Source organism: Hyla sarda, chromosome 8 (assembly GCF_029499605.1).
Source record: "Hyla sarda isolate aHylSar1 chromosome 8, aHylSar1.hap1, whole genome shotgun sequence".
NCBI classification, from domain to species: domain Eukaryota; kingdom Metazoa; phylum Chordata; class Amphibia; order Anura; family Hylidae; genus Hyla; species Hyla sarda.
Window position 1 is genome coordinate 63,581,538 of NC_079196.1, and position 16,726 is coordinate 63,598,263.

General features: G+C 45.0%; 1 protein-coding gene and 1 long non-coding RNA gene across 4 annotated transcripts in view; one reads left to right on the top strand and one right to left on the bottom strand.

Moving 5' to 3' along the window:
- The window catches only part of CCDC141 (coiled-coil domain containing 141), a 290,158-nt gene that overhangs the window by 210,181 nt on the left and 63,251 nt on the right, over nt 1-16,726 (bottom strand). For all 3 annotated transcript variants that reach the window (XM_056534334.1, XM_056534335.1, XM_056534333.1), the window contains exon 2: nt 884-1,006. In XM_056534334.1, coding sequence (XP_056390309.1) covers nt 884-1,006 — 123 coding nt within the window. The remainder of the gene's footprint in view (nt 1-883; nt 1,007-16,726) is intronic.
- The window catches only part of LOC130284212 (uncharacterized), a 101,886-nt gene continuing 95,362 nt past the window's right edge, over nt 10,203-16,726 (top strand). Inside the window, exon 1 of the long non-coding RNA XR_008846949.1 lies at nt 10,203-10,301. This is a non-coding gene — a long non-coding RNA (uncharacterized LOC130284212). The remainder of the gene's footprint in view (nt 10,302-16,726) is intronic.

Genomic DNA, 16,726 nt, shown 5'->3' on the forward strand with positions numbered 1-16,726 from the left:
GGGGTTGACATGAGGTGATGATGGGGGGATGATGACAGGGGAGAGGGGATGATGGATGATGACAGATGGGGATGATATATTCCCCACCCTAGGCTTATACTCGAGTCAATAAAATTTCCTAGGTTTTTGGAGTGAAATTAGGGGCCTCAGCTTATATTCGGGTCGGCTTATACTCGAGTATATACGGTAAGTGCCACCTGGCCCAGGGAGTGTGGGGCCGATTCTGAAACAAATTTAGTGGCTTGATTTAAGAGAAATCTTCTGAATCGAATCTCGGGAGTTAGCTAATCTTTAGTGGTTAGTGATAATAATGTGTCCTGGCAAAAAGTAAGCTAATAAAGCTTATTTACACAAGACATCAGTTTCCTTGCATCCCACTGCTATTTCTGCATATGCTAGAAGAATGGTTTCACAACCTAGGACAGGCACATTGATATTTTCTGTGTTCATTTTTGCACAATGGAGAATGGAGTTACACTAGATTGGAGATGCTTTGGTCCTCCAGAGGAAATTATTTTAGATTGGTCACACTAAGTAATCTGAGGAAGTCCACACGGAAATTCCATCGTGTGAACATAGACTCAGCGTGAACATAGAACATAATAGTATTCATAATAGTATACATTAATTGTGTCAAGTGATGGTCTCTGAAGTCAGTGCCAAATGGTATTTTCATCTGCATGACATTTTAGACCCTTTTATATGAGGAGCCCCTTTACTGAATCTGTCTGGACCCAGCAGAAGATCACCAAGTGGTCAATTCCAATACTAGTGCAAAATGTTATATAGAAGTTCACTCATCCAGTGACCATAGAAAAACTTCACAACATTAAGTCCATGAATAAGGGTTGAAACCATTTCATGAATGCCACCATGGTCTTACCTTGATTTTGTACAGAAGTGCATTGTGGTCTTGAAGCAGTTTCTTGGCTTCATCTTGGCTTTCCCCAGTCTCTAGTAAATTCGGTATGGCTTCTGCCAGTTGTAACTGGACTAGTTCTCCACTCTGCAAAAACACATCCAGTTTACTTTCTGATATGTGAAAAGAAACTGTAGGTATTGTATTGCTTTACACTAATGTTATGCTGCCAGTGTTATTACTTTGTGCAGCCCTGTATATATCACTTTATATCACAAAAACAGTGACCGGTGTACAATAAATGCTAAAATTCCAGTGAACTTACTAAACTTGAAAGCATATTATCTATCCTGCTTTGCTTCCTATGTCATCTATTTATACTCCTGATCTCATCTACTTATTGGGATTTATCAAAACCCGTGCAAAGGAAAAGTTGCCCAGTTGCCCATAGCAACAAAACAGATCTCTTCTATTATTTTAACAGGCCTTTTCAAAACTGAAATAAGAAATGATTGGTTGCTATGGGCCACTCAGCAACTTTTCCTCTGGACAGGTTTTGATAAATCTCCCCCATCATGTTCGAAAAGCAGCTACAGTAAGTTCCATCGTCCATTGTATCCTCTAGTTGCAGACTCATCAGGCTTCATAGAGATGCATAGTCTCTGCTCTATATTCTTTCTTTTCCTTTTCATGTCACCGTGGCTTCTTCTGTTTGGTTTCAAGGTAAATGTAATCAAAAAACTAAGCAAGGCTTGGTGCAACAAGCTAATACCATATTATAAGGAACATCTCCATATCAAGTTTTATATAACAAGAAACATTTTTTTGCTAAACATTATAGTATAGTATACTACGATTTTAGGTCCGGTAACAAAACTGGATACGGGTCAAAAATGAGCCGACTGGAGTCACCGTTTGACTCCGGTCGGCTCATTAAAGTGTATGGGAGCTGTCACGCCCCCTCCCATAGATTTGCATTGAGGGGCAGGGTGTGATGTCACACGGGGCGGAGTCGTGACATCACGATCTTCCGTCCCGGTGGTCGAGATGGACTCAGCCTGAGGACCTCCAGTGGTTCCAGAAGCTGCTACAGGTAGGTGCTGCATGGTAGATCCAGGGGGTCCCCAGCAGTGGGACCCCGGCGATCTGACATCTTATCCCCTATCCTTTGGATAGGGGATAAGATGTCTTGGGGCGGAGTACCCCTTTAACACCAAGGTCACCCCACATTACATGTAATTGGACAACGAATAGAGAGTGCCCAGGGGGAATTACAATCTATATCATCACCGTGTTGTCCCCCTTTTACTGTATCAGCCTATGGAGAGTAGGACAATTTAGTGATAGCCTTCATACCAGGTTGAAAGCACAAATACTGTGTCCCCTCTCTGTGCTCCCTCTGGATTGCTGCAGATATTTTTGACATTTGCCAACATACTCTACAATCACAGGATGAATTGACCTTGGGGTCTAAGGATGTAAAATAATGGTCAAAGAATCCTTACAGCTTGTGCAGCGCTCTGAGATGGAAGCACATCAGTAGGAGAACAATGTCAGAAAACAGCTGTCTTCCAATCAGGGCCCTTTAGATTCACTGAAGAAGAGCTACTGACTGTATCTACAAAGCCAAAGTATCATTATATAGGCACTTTGAAGAAACTACACTAAGAAATATTGTTTTATTAATAACTAGCTGAGTACCCGGCGTTGCCCGATTTTTCCTTCCTAATCCTTGTTGGGAAGGAAAATAAACAAAGGAGGAAGCTTTTGACTTCATATCCCGTCCTCATATATTGTTGTCATGTCCCAACCAACTATCCCGACCTCCTATCCCGTCCTCCTATCTCGACCTCCTATCCTGATCTCCTATCCCGTCCTCCTATTTTGACCTCCTATCTCGACCTCCTATCTCGACCTCCTATCCCGTCCTCCTATCCCGTCCTCCTATCCCGACCTCCTATTCCGACCTCCTATTCTGACCTCCTATCCCATCCTCCTATCCTGTCCTCCTATCCCGTCATCCTATCTCGACCTCCTATCCTTATCTCGACCTCCTTTCCCGACCTCCTATCTCGACCTCCTATCCAGACCTCCTCTCCCGACCTCCTATCCCGTCCATCTATCCCAACCTCCTATCTCGACCTCCTATCCCATCCTCATATCCCCTGCTCCTATCTCGACCTCCTATCCTGACCTCCTATCCGAATCTCCTATCCCGTTCTCCTATCCAGACCATCTATCCCAACCTCATATCTCGACCTCCTATCCTGACCTCCTATCCTGACCTCCTATCCCGACCTCCTATTTCCACCTCCTATCCCGTCCTCCTATCCCGTCCTCCTATCCCGACCCGTAATATGTGTACCAGGTATTGAAATATCTCCAGCTGTACGGAAGTTATGTTGGAACATACATTTCCCATTGATTTGCATGGGACTTTAAACAAAAGCCCTGACCCTCTCAAATGGGGGTAGATAAAGGGGTATTCCAGGCAAAACCTTTTTTTTATATATATATCAACTGGCTCCAGAAAGTTAAACAGATTTGTAAATTACTTCTATTAAAAAATCTTAATCCTTCCAATAGTTATTAGCTTCTGAAGTTTTCTGTCTAACTGCTCAATGATGATGTCACGTCCCGGGAGCTGTGCATGATGGGAGAATATCCCCATAGGAACTGCACAGCTCCCGGAACGTGAGTCATCAGAGAGCAGTTAGACAGAAAACAACTCAATTTCAGAAGCTAATAACTATTGGAAGGATTAAGATTTTTTAATAGAAGTAATTTACAAATCTGTTTAACTCTCCGGAGCCAGTTGATATATATATAAAAAAAGTTTTGGCCTGGAATACCCCTTTAAGGGTTAAATTAACTATCCTATATTTTAAGTGGACATATAAGTAACATGTGACCAAGTATTATGGAAATATCTCCAGCCGTTCGGAAGTTATGCAGTAACATATATTTCCTATTGACTTGTATGGGACTTTAAACATAAACCCCCGCCCCTGGCAAATCGGGGTGGGTAAGGGTTAAATCACCTATCCTATGTTTGTTGTTGACATATAAGTAACATGTGTGACAAGTTTTATGTTAATATCTTTAGCCATTTGGACTTGATGCTGGAACATACACACATACATGCACACATACATACATACACATACACGTTGAGTTTTAAATATATAGATGACATCTTTCCGTTAACTCCATATAATGCAGGCAGTGACACTCATAGCAGATAAAGGATAATTAATGCCAATACAGTGATTTTATTTTATTTTGTATAATCAGATATTGTACATTGGGGAGTAATCCGACCCCACACTTTGCAAAGGCTACTACTCCTATACAAGGGTCATAGATTACTTTTCACAGACTGACGAGAGTGCATCAAAAGCACCTATACCCTCCCCTGGTTCTGTAATTCCGTGAATGAGGAATAGTTCCTCACTCACTGTACTTGAAGTGTAAATTGTACTGCCAGAGGAAACCAGACAGGCTGGTGTAAATAAATCATAAGTGTAAAAGGTCTGTTCACTAAAGGATTAGCAAACACTGAAAAGTAAGGTTAGGTTTCCCCTTGGTTTTATTTATACACCTAAAAAAACGCCAGCAAAAAATGCCAGAAAAACTGCCACAGCTTTTTCCTACGTTTTGGCAGTTTTACTGCTGTTTTTGCCTCTGAGTGAAAATAGCATTTTTTGCCCATTTGGCGTTTTCTTCTAAATTTGTTGGGTACAAAAAAAAAAGAAAAGAAAAAAGGATGCAGTGGGGATGGAAAAAGATGCACCCAACAGAGGCCCCTACAAATGTAGCCGACAATAATAAAAAATGTAGAAAGGGGCCATTTAAATGTAAAAATAATATATTTTTTACAAGTAATTTTGTTGAAATTTGTATTAGTAATGTATTTTAATAATGTGTTTAATAAAGTGTGTGTGTGTTTTTAACTTTTTTCATTATTTTTTAGAATTTTTTAGGTAGCACTAGTTCTCCAAGCATGGAACACACTGTTCCATGATGGGAGTAGTAGTACCTGTACTAATAGACAGATCACAGAGGGTATCACTCCTGACACCCAATACAATAGTCCTATCTATTGCAGAGATGTGGAGCGGTTCTATACAGCACTTGCATCTCTGCTCTGAACTTCGGGCCGGCCAGTGATTTGAATAGAATTCATATTTTCTGTCCAGAGTGGTGATTGGCCAGATGGTAGCAGCCAATCCCAGCTCTCAGCCGGCAATATGAATCAGTGATGTGAATTTATATTCACATCACTGGCCAGCCGGAGTACAGAGCAGAGATGCGGAGCGCAGGAAAAATCCGCTCCGCATCTCAGGGATGAAGGATGATTACAGCGGTTGTCAGGAGTGACACCCACGGTGATCTGTCCTTAACTGCAGGTACTACTCCTCCCAACATGGAGCACACTCAGCTCCATGCTGGGAGCTGTAGTACCTGCATTAATAGACAAATCACAGCAAGTGTCATTTCTGACACCTGTTGCGATCTGTCTATTAATGCAGGTACTACAGCTCCCAGCATGCAGCAAAGTGTACTCTATGTTGGGAGCAGTAGTACCTGCGGTTAAGGAAAGATCACAGCGGGTGTCACTCCTGACACCCACTGCGATCCTCCTGTATAATGTATAGATTCGGGCGTCCGCTCTTCAATGGACCCCATGCACTGACATATATGTACCTATTCATATTTCCCACAGAGAGTTGTGATTGGCTGGAACCATCTGGCCAATCACAGCTCTCTGCGGGAAATATGAATAGGTGTATATATACTGCAGTGCAGGGGAAACCTCGGGTGATCTTTAAATTAGTACATGTACTACTACTCCCATGCTAGGAATATTAGTACTACCTAAAAAATTTAAAATTTAAAAAAGAAAGAAAAAAAAGTGAAAAAAGTTAAAAACACACACACACACACACTTTATTTACCAAATCATTAAAATACATTATTAATAAAAAGTTTAACAAAATGAATTAGAACAAATATATTATTTTTACATTTAAATGGCCCCCTTCTAAATTTTTATTATTGTCGGCTACATTTTTAGTTCCCTGCCCACCCACATAAATTGATCCCTGTTTAAAAATTTATAAAAATGTCATTATAAAAAAAGATACATTTCGTTAATTACAATTTTTGTATATAAATACTGTATGTTTTTTATTATAATTTTTTTAAAAGCACCCTATGAAATTTTATTAAAAAAGGATCGCTAAAGTCCAAAAAAGAATAAAAACTGCCAACAAAAACCCCAAAGTTAAAACCCACGTGGCATTTTTCTTGGCATTTTTTCACTCCCATAGACTTCTATGGGAGGAAAATGACAAGTCTCAACAAGAGATCGTTTTTGAAAAACTGCCAAGGAACCAAAAATTGCTGAAAACTGCCAAAAGAATTTAAAAAATGCCAAACGGAAAAATGCCAGGTGGGTATGGCGTTTTGCAGTTCCCTACTGACTTGCAGCTAACATCTAGCCACAGCATTTTTTCACAAAAAAAACAAGTGGAAACCTAGCCTAATAGCACTAACTCAAGACTAAACACTGATGTGACTCCGCTACTGGATCCTACGCTTCATCAGGCATCTCATTGCTACAAGGCTAATAACTGACTACTTACATGTCATCAAATGTACACAATCTCCCATGAAATATGATTACACTGCTGGCTGAGCTCCCAACAAGCATCTGGAATATCTATCTATCTGTGTGTGTGTGTGTGTGTGTGTGTGTGTGTGTGTAGAGAGATGTGACATGATTTGATTTCATCAGCTTACACTTTTTGTGTCTATTTTTTTATCATTTAAAGGAGTTTTCCAGGATTTGAAAAGCAAAACTGAATTCTTAAAAAAACAGCACCACCCCTGTCCTTAGGTTTTTTGTGATATTGCAGTTCAAAAATACTGCAATAGAGCCAAGTTGTAATACCACACACAACTTGAGGACATTTTTTTGAAGATTTAAGCTGTTTTAATCCTGGCTAGCCTCTTTCATTACTTTACGGTTTATTGTTCATACTGTATACACAATAGATAAGACTGATAGGACTAGTATAGATAATGCCAGAGTGAGGTGCAGACTTGCGTCCTATGCAATTCTCCGTTCTCTACTCCCCTTAGCTGTCCGGAGATTGCTAAAGATACAGTGAGGGGAGGGGAAGGCAGAGCTAGGCAAGACGGAACTCTGCACCACCCTCAGCTCCCTCCTCACACCTCCTTCAGCCCCACTCCCGTACACAGCTCCTTCCTCGCACCTCCTTCAGCAGGAGGGACGTAGATTTTCACACAGCCCCGCTCCTGTCATGAAAAGAGGGACATAGATCTGCACAGCCCCGCTCCTGTCATGAAAGGAGGGTCATAGATCTCCACAGCCTCGCTCCTGTCATGAAAGGAGGGACGTAGATGTGCACAGCCCTGCTTTTGTCATGAAAAGAGGGGCAAAGATGTGCACAGTCCCACTCCTGTCATGAAAGAAGGGACGTAGATCTGCACAACCCTGCTCCTGTCAGAGATGTAGATCTGCACAGGCCCGCTCCTCTCATGACAGGAGGGACATAGATCTGCACAGGCCCGCTCCTGTCATAGAGATGAAGATCTGCACAGCCCCGCTCCTGTCATGAAAGGAGGGACATAGATCTGCACAGGCCTGCACCTGTCATGACAGGAGGGATGGAGATGTGCACAGCCCCACTCCTGTCATGAAAGGAGGGACATAGATCTGCACAGGCCCGCTCCTGTCATAGAGATGAAGATCTGCCCAGCCCCGCTCCTGTCATGAAAGAAGGGACGTAGATCTGCACAACCCTGCTCCTGTCAGAGATGTAGATCTGCACAGGCCCGCTCCTCTCATGACAGGAGGGACATAGATCTGCACAGGCCCGCTCCTGTCATAGAGATGAAGATCTGCACAGCCCCGCTCCTGTCATGAAAGGAGGGACATAGATCTGCACAGGCCTGCACCTGTCATGACAGGAGGGATGGAGATGTGCACAGCCCCACTCCTGTCATGAAAGGAGGGACATAGATCTGCACAGGCCCGCTCCTGTCATAGAGATGAAGATCTGCCCAGCCCCGCTCCTGTCATGAAAGGAGGTACATAGATCTGCACAGGCCTGCACCTGTCATGACAGGAGGGATGGACATGTGCACAGCCCCACTTCTGTCATGAAAGGAGGGACGTAGATGTGCACAGCCCCGCTCCTGTTATGACAGGAGGGACGTAGATCTACACAGGCCCGATCCTGCCATAGAGATGTAGATCTGCACAGGCCCGCTCCTGTCATGGGAACGTAGGGAGGTGCTAGGAGAGAGCTGTGTACGGGAGCGGGGTTGAGGGAAGTGCGAGGAGGGAGTTGAGGGAGGTGCAGAGTTCCGTCCTGCCCAGCTCTGCATTCCCCTCCCCTCATTGTATCTAATTCATTCACTGAAGAGCTAAGGGGAGGAGCAAACACAGAACTGTATAGGAAACAATTCTGCACCTCACACCGGCTTTTACAAGGAAGGACCAGGTTACTCACCTCTCCCTGGTCCAGCAATGATCTCTGGCTGGTGTGTGTGACTTTACTGCTTTCAGACAGTGGCTGCATGAGTTTGCCATAATACCTTGCACACTCTAATGACATTAAGCCTAGTGGAATATTTTGCAAGAAATCTGGCCTGACATTATTACTTGTGGATAAAATGTCTTATCTTACACCACAGAGAATTTCTTAAGATTGAAGTTTCATACGCCAGTGCAAACATAATTCCAGTGGAGTAAGATGTGCAATGGCCCAGAGAGAGTGCAGATGTTGCTGTTGTGGTCACAAGGGCTTCCATGGTCTTGTCCTATGCTCTATGGGTTGGCACAGTGAAAGTAGTTCTGCACAAGTGATGTATGTAGCAATGGTTCCCCAAATGCACACCCTGTAAAGTGTCTAGCTGAATGGTATGTTGAGTGATGGGGCAGTAACTCAGAAAATGGAAGGCACAGTCTTTTTAAAAACACAATAGAAAAGTATGGCTGAAGCAGGGGTTACCTTGTTGAGGTAATTTAGAATAGTAGGGTGCCAGGAACTCCTTCACTTATCACTAACATGCATTGTAGAGCCAGTCCTAAGTTTTCTTCCCTGAGTGCTATACTATAACTGGTTGGCTCCCAGTAAATTCACAGCAAAGCTTTACGGACTTTAGAGCTGGAATGTCCACTGTGAGACCTAAAGAAGTGTAGCTGGGACAGCCACTTGGTTCCTAGATCTGGCTTAAAGCCCTCAAGGGACATAGGGCAGCTATATGGCATAGGTCCAACCTCTCCCCAAAGTCTCTCTTTGCATACTCCATTATCTCCTCTTTGCTGTCTCAGAAGTGAGGGACTAGGAACGATCACTACGATAAAACAGAATTTGTAAATATGTTGGGCTGTGGGAGGTCATGCCCCACCCACTTTTTTGCTCCAAATTTTCCACTATTGTCTGCTAGAAAGTGATAAATTCTCCCAATATTGTTACTTTTCAAATGTATTCTCGGTCCTGGAAGAAATCTTCTGTTAGTCTAGATCAGTGTTTCTCAAGCGAGGTCCTCAAGTCGCCCCAACAGGTCATGTTTTCAGGATTTCCTTATTCTTTCACAGTTGATATGACTGTGGTGATGCCGGATTCACTGTCCATAATTGTATCACCTGTGAAAGACTAAGTAAATCCTGAAAACATGACCTGTTGGGGGCACTTGAGGACCCCGCTTGAGAAATACTAATCTAGAGAAATGTGTCAATAAAAAGTAGCCCTCAAGGCAGAAGTACTGTTTCACCATTAGACTATAGAGATAAAGCTCATTGACAGTGATGGATGGGGAACTCCAGCCTGTAAAAGCTACCATGTGGCTTACCATTATGATGTGTTATACTGTTTTAGTTTAACCAGTTAAGGAATAAGGATGTTCTGCAACGTCCCCGCACCCTGGGCTTTAAGGACCAAGGACGTTCCAGAATGTCCTGGTGTTTCTCCGGTCTCCGCGCAGAGCAGAGATCGGAATGGCATTCCTGCTGAAATGCCGAGGGGGGGTCCCGGGACCCCCCCATGTCGGCGATCGAAGAAAATCACATGTCAATTCAGACATGCGATTTTCTCCTATTCCGGGCTGATCGGGTCTCTGGTGACCCGATCACCCGGAAAATTGTGATGATCTGACCTGTCAGTGACAGCCCAGATCATCCTGAAGGGTAGGAGTGAAGTCGCAATGCTGCGATTTCCTCCTATCCCCTGCCATTAGTCAGAATTGATTCTGACCAATGGCAGAGCAGGACAGTGGGTTGCCATGGCAACCCCCCATTCTGGCCACCCCTGGATGTCGAGGGGTTTGTGGGAAGAAGATGGAGGTCGGTACCTGCAGGAGAAGATGCCTGGAAACCCCGATCATTGCTTGAGACTGCTGGATCCTGGTAACTACTGTGTGGGGGAGGGGGGAATTGCAATTGAAAGTAAAGTGATCTTTACTGTGGCAACCACTAGGAAGGCCAAACTGCAACTCCCAGCATACCCAGACAGCCAAAGGGTGTCTGAGCATGCTGGGAGTTGTAGTTTTGCAACATCTGCAGGGTCACAGTTTGGAGACCACTGTTACAGTGGTGCCCAAACGGTAGCCCTCCAGATGTTGCCAAACTATAACTCTCAGCATGCCTAGACTGCCCAGGCATGCTGGGAGTTGTAGTTCTGTAACATCTGTCACTTCAGATTTAGCAATTTTCATGACATTTTTGAAAATTGCTGCTTTACTTTGAAGCCCTCTAATTTTTTCAAAAAGCAAAAATATGTCCATTTTATGATGCCAACAAAAAGTGGACATATTGTATTTGTGGATAAAAACAAAAAATGTATTGGGAATATCCATTTTCCTTATAAGCAGAGAGCTTCAATGTTAGAAAAATAATAAATTTTCATGAAATTTTGGGATTTTTCACCAAAAAAGGATGCAAGTAACGCCGAAAATTTACCACCAAAATAAAGTAGAATATGTCACGAAAAAACAATCTCAGAATCAGAATGATAACTAAAAGCATTCCAGAGTTATTAATGATTAAAGTGACAGTGGTCAGAATTGCAAAAAACGCTCCGGTCCTTAAGGTGTAAAATGGCCTGGTCCTTAAGGGGTTAAAGAGTAACTGTCAAATCTCACAAAAAAAAAAAACAAAGATGAAGATTCAACAAGGAATTTAGAGGATTTTTTTTTTTCTTACAAAAGTTGCACAAAAATCTGCACGTGCGCGTAAGCAACTTTTTGTGCGACTTTTGTGGGTATGTAAAAGATACCAGTCAGCCCTACTTAAGCAATTTTCAGTTTTTACCTTGCAGTGGTCGGGAATTTACCAAGTGCGGAAGTCGTACGCAAGCAAAAAAAAGTTGCAAAAAGCTATTGCAGGACTACAACTCCCAGCATGCCCTTACAGTGAGGACATGCTGTGAGTTTTAGTCCCAACAGCTTGCAGGCGGGTGGCCGGGGAGCGGAGCTGGCTGACAGGAATATGAAATTACAGTACCTGGGCAGACCTGTAATTGGTTCAGACCTCCTGGCCAATCACAGCTGCCAGAGTGAAACATGAAGTTACGGTGCCATAACTTCATTTTCCCCGCTGGGAAGCCAGAGAGGGAAGAGCAAGCCGCCCGCTTCCCTGGCTTCCTTGTCACCCGCCTGTGCCGCACTACTACAACTCCCAGCATGCCCGTACAGCAAGAATATGCTGGGAGTTGTAATGGTGCAGTGCGGGTGGCCGGAAGATGTGTTGGTGGATGACAAGTTTGCAACCCACCTGTGCAACACGACAACAACTTCCAGCATGCCCTTACAGTAAGGACATGCTGGGAATTGTAGTCATGTGGCGGGGTGCGTGACAAGCTTGTCATCTGCCCCTGCTGCACAACTTCAACTCCCAGCATTCCCTTACAGTAAGGACATGCTGGGAATTGTAGTCCTGCAGCAGGGGCGGGTGACAAGCTTGTCACCTTCCCCCACTGCACGACTACAACCCCCAGCATGCCCTTACTGTAAGGACATGCTGGAAGTTGTAGTTGTGTGGCGCGGTTGGGTGACAATAAATGTACTAACCTATTTTCCTTGTTTTTTTTCTTCTTATTTCAGATCCGTGTATCCTGTGGACTACTTCGAATTCAGAGGACTACTGCGATGACCAGCGTTTTTTGTTTAATGTTAATAAAATGGTTACTTAGGGTTAATGAATGTTGGGGAGTGTTTTTTTTTTAACATAAAAGTTGTTTTAAACGTGTTGTGTTTTTTAATTTTTTTTTATTTACTTTACAGGCTTAGTAGCCAGAAAACAGAATCCATTACTAAGCCGGGGCTTAGCGTTAACCTCAAAAACAGCTAGCACTAACCCCCAATTATTGCCCCGGTACCCACCGCCAACCAACAGTACCAACATGCCCAGAGCGACAAAAATGGCACTCCCGGGCCTAGGCGGTAACAGACTGGCATTAATTAGGCTGGGGAGGACCAGTAACAATGGTTCTCACTCACCCTGGTAACATCAGGCTGTTGCTGCTTGGTTGGTATCTGGATGAGAATGAAAATAGGGGGAACCCTATGTGTGTGTGTTTTTTTAAATATTTTATTCTTTATAAAAAAAACTTCTGGGGTTTCTCCTATTTTTATTCTCAACCAGATACCAACCAAGCAAAAACAGCCTGACGTTACCAGGGTGGGCGAGGTCCATTATTAGTGGCCCTCGCCAACCTGTTACCACCTAGGCCCAGGAGTACCATTTTTGACTCTTCGAGCCTGTTGGTACCGGCATTTCCCAACACGCCTGTAGTGGTGGGTACTGGGGTACTGGGGTAATAATTGAGGGTTAGCGCTAAATGGTTTCAGGGCCAACGCCAAGCCCATCTATCAGATGGCTTACACTACTAAACCTGTAAAGTAAATAAAAAAAAAAAAACACAACATGTTTATAAAACTTTTATTTAAAAAAAAAACACTCCCCCACAAGCCCACGGTAACCATTTTATTAATATTAAACAAAAAAAAAACACTGGCCATCGTAGTCCACCGAATCTGAAGTAGTCCACAGGATACCCGGATCAGATCTGAAATGAAAGAAAAAAAACAACCAAACAAAAAATAGGTTAGTGTCACGATTCGGCTGGCAGGAGGTGGATCCTCTGTGCCAGAGAGGGATTGGCGTGGACCGTGTCGGTGGACCGGTTCTAAGTTGCTACTGGTATTCACCAGAGCCCGCCGCAAAGCGGGATGGTCTTGCAGCGGCGGTAGCAACCAGGTCGCATCCACCGGCAACGGCTCAACCTCTCTGACTGCTGAGATAAGCGCGGTACAAGGGAGTAGACAAGAGCAAGGTCGGACGTAGCAGAAGGTCAGGGCAGGCAGCAAGTATCGTAGTCAGGGGCAACGGCAGGAGGTCTGGAACACAGGCTAGGAACACACAAGGAAACGCTTTCACTGGCACAATGGCAACAAGATCCGGCGAGGGAGTGCAGGGGAAGTGAGGTATAAGTAGGGAGTGCACAGGTGAGGATACTGATTAGGCCTGCTGCGCCAATCAGTGGCTCAGTGGTCCTTTAAATTGCAGAGACCCGGCGCGCGTGCGCCCTAAGGAGCGAGGCCGCGCGCGCCAGGACAACACAGACGGGGAACGGGTCAGGTACGGGAGCCGGGATGCGCATCGCGAGCGGGCGCGTCCCACGTCGCGAATCGCATCCCGGCTGGGAGTAATATCGCAGCGCGCCCGGTCAGCAGGTTTGACCGGGGTGCTGCGAATGAGAGGACGCTGCGAGCGCTCCGGGTAGGAGCGGGGACCCGGAGCGCTCGGCGTAACAGTACCCCCCCTCTTGGGTCTCCCCCTCTTCTTGGAGCCTGAGAACCTGAGGATAAGACTTTTGTCTAGGATGTTGTCCTCAGGTTCCCAAGATCTCTCCTCAGGGCCACAATTCTCCCAATCAACCAAGAAGAATTTTTTACCTCTGACTGTCTTGGACGCTAGAATCTCCTTCACCGAGAAGACGTCAGACGAACCGGAAACAGGAGTGGGAGAAACAACTTTGGGAGAGAAGCGGTTAAGGATGAGTGGTTTAAGGAGAGAGACATGGAAGGCATTGGGAATACGGAGAGAAGGAGGAAGAAGGAGTTTGTAAGAGACAGGGTTGATCTGGCACAAGATTTTGAAAGGACCAAGATAGCGTGGTCCCAGTTTATAACTGGGGACACGAAAGCGGACATACTTAGCGGAGAGCCATACCTTGTCTCCGGGAGAAAAAATGGGGGGGTGTTCTTCTTTTTTTATCAGCAAATTTTTTCATCCGGGATAAGGCCTGTAAAAGAGAATTTTGGGTTTCTTTCCATATGGTGGAAAGATCTCGAGTCACTTCATCGACAGCGGGCAAACCAGAGGGCATGGGAGTGGGGAGGGGAGGAAGAGGGTGACGGCCGTACACCACGAAGAATGGGGATTTAGCAGAAGATTCGGAGACTCTGAAGTTGTATGAGAATTCGGCCCATGGTAGAAGATCTGCCCAGTCATCCTGGCGGGAGGAAACAAAATGTCGTAAATAGTCACCCAGGACCTGATTAATTCTTTCTGCCCATTGGATTGGAGATGATAAGAAGAAGAGAAGTTTAATTTGATCTTGAGCTGCTTACAGAGGGCCCTCCAGAATTTAGACACAAATTGAACGCCTCTATCCGAGATGATATGCGTGGGCAACCCGTGAAGGCAAAAAATGTGTGTAAAAAATTGCTTTGCCAACTGAGGCGCTGAAGGAAGGCCTGGAAGAGGGATAAAATGTGCCATCTTGGAAAATCGATCAACGACCACCCAAACAACTGTGTTGCCACGGGATAAGGGCAAGTCAGTAATAAAGTCCATACCAATCTGTGACCAAGGTTGTTCAGGAACAGGCAGAGGATAAAGGAGACCAGCAGGCTTCTGGCGAGGAGTCTTATCCCGGGCACAGACAGTACAGGCTCGCACGAAATCAACAACATCAGTCTCCAGAGTAGGCCACCAATAAAATCGAGAGATTAGTTGAAAGGATTTTTTGATGCCCGCATGGCCTGCGAGGTGGGAGGAGTGTCCCCACTTGAGAATCCCGAGGCGTTGGCGTGGAGAAACGAAGGTCTTCCCTGGAGGAGTTTGTCTGATGGAAGCTGGAGAAGTGGAGATCAGACAGTCCGGAGGAATGATGTGTTGCGGAGAGGCTTCCACTTCAGAGGCATCCGATGAACGAGAGAGGGCGTCAGCCCTAATGTTCTTGTCAGCAGGGCGAAAATGGATTTCAAAGTTAAAACGGGCAAAGAACAACGACCACCTAGCCTGGCGAAGGTTCAGTCGTTGGGCAGACTGGAGATAAGAGAGATTCTTGTGATCAGTGTATATAATAACTGGATATTTGGATCCCTCCAGCAGGTGCCTCCATTCCTCAGGCGCCAATTTTATGGCCAGTAATTCTCGATCACCAATGGAGTAGTTTTTCTCCGCCGGAGAGAAGGTCCTAGAAAAAAAACCACAAGTAACAGCATGCCCGGAAGAATTTCTTTGTAGAAGAACTGCTCCAGCTCCCACTGAGGAGGTGTCTACCTCCAATAAGAAGGGTTTCGATGGGTCAGGTCTGGAGAGTACGGGAGCAGAAGAAAAGGCAGACTTGAGATGTTTAAATGCGTCTTCCGCTTGAGGAGACCAGGATTTAGGATTGACATTTTTCTTGGTTAGAGCCACGATAGGAGCCACAATAGTGGAAAAGTGAGGAATAAATTGTCTGTAATAATTGGCGAACCCCAAAAAACTTTGGATAGCACGGAGTCCGGAGGGGCGTGGCCAATCTAATACGGCAGATAGTTTATCTGGGTCCATTTGTAGTCCCTGGCCAGAGACTAAGTATCCTAGGAAAGGAAGAGACTGACATTCAAAGAGACATTTTTCCATTTTGGCATAAAGTTGATTGTCCCGAAGTCTCTGAAGAACCATGCGGACATGTTGGCGGTGTTCTTCCAAGTTGGCAGAAAAAATCTGAATATCGTCCATGTAAAGCACAACACAGGTATATAGAAGATCACGAAAAATTTCATTTACAAAGTCTTGGAAGACGGCAGGGGCGTTGCAAAGGCCAAAGGGCATGACCAGATACTCAAAGTGTCCATCTCTGGTGTTAAATGCAGTCTTCCATTCGTCCCCCTCCCTGATGCGGATGAGATTATAAGCACCTCTTAAGTCCAGCTTGGTAAAGATGTGGGTGCCTTGTAGGCGGTCAAAAAGTTAAGAGATAAGAGGTAGGGGGTAGTGTTTTTTTACCGTGATTTTATTAAGTCCGCGGTAATCAATGCAAGGGCGTAGGGAGCCATCTTTTTTGGAGACAAAAAAAAATCCAGCTCCGGCAGGAGAGGAGGACTTGCGGATAAACCCCTTTTTTAAGTTCTCCTGGATGTATTCCGACATGGCTTGGGTTTCTGGAGCAGACAGAGGATAGATTCTGCCCCGGGGTGGAGTAGTACCCGGGAGGAGGTCAATAGGACAGTCATAAGGCATGTGAGGAGGCAAAGTCTCTGCTTGTTTCTTGCAAAAAACATCAGCCTAGTCCAGATAGGCCTTAGGAAGACCAGATACCGGGGGAACAACAGGGTCTCGACTGTGAGTACTGGGAGCCGGTTTAAGACAGTCCTTGTGGCAAGAAGTACCCCAGTTCTTGATCTCCCCTGTGGTCCAATCAAGGGTTGGGGAATGGCGTTGAAGCCACGGTAATCCAAGAAGAATCTCTGAAGTGCAGTTAGAGAGGACCAAAAATTAAATTTTTTCGTGATGGGGTCCGATGCACATTAAGAGAGGTTCCGTGCGGTAACGCACGG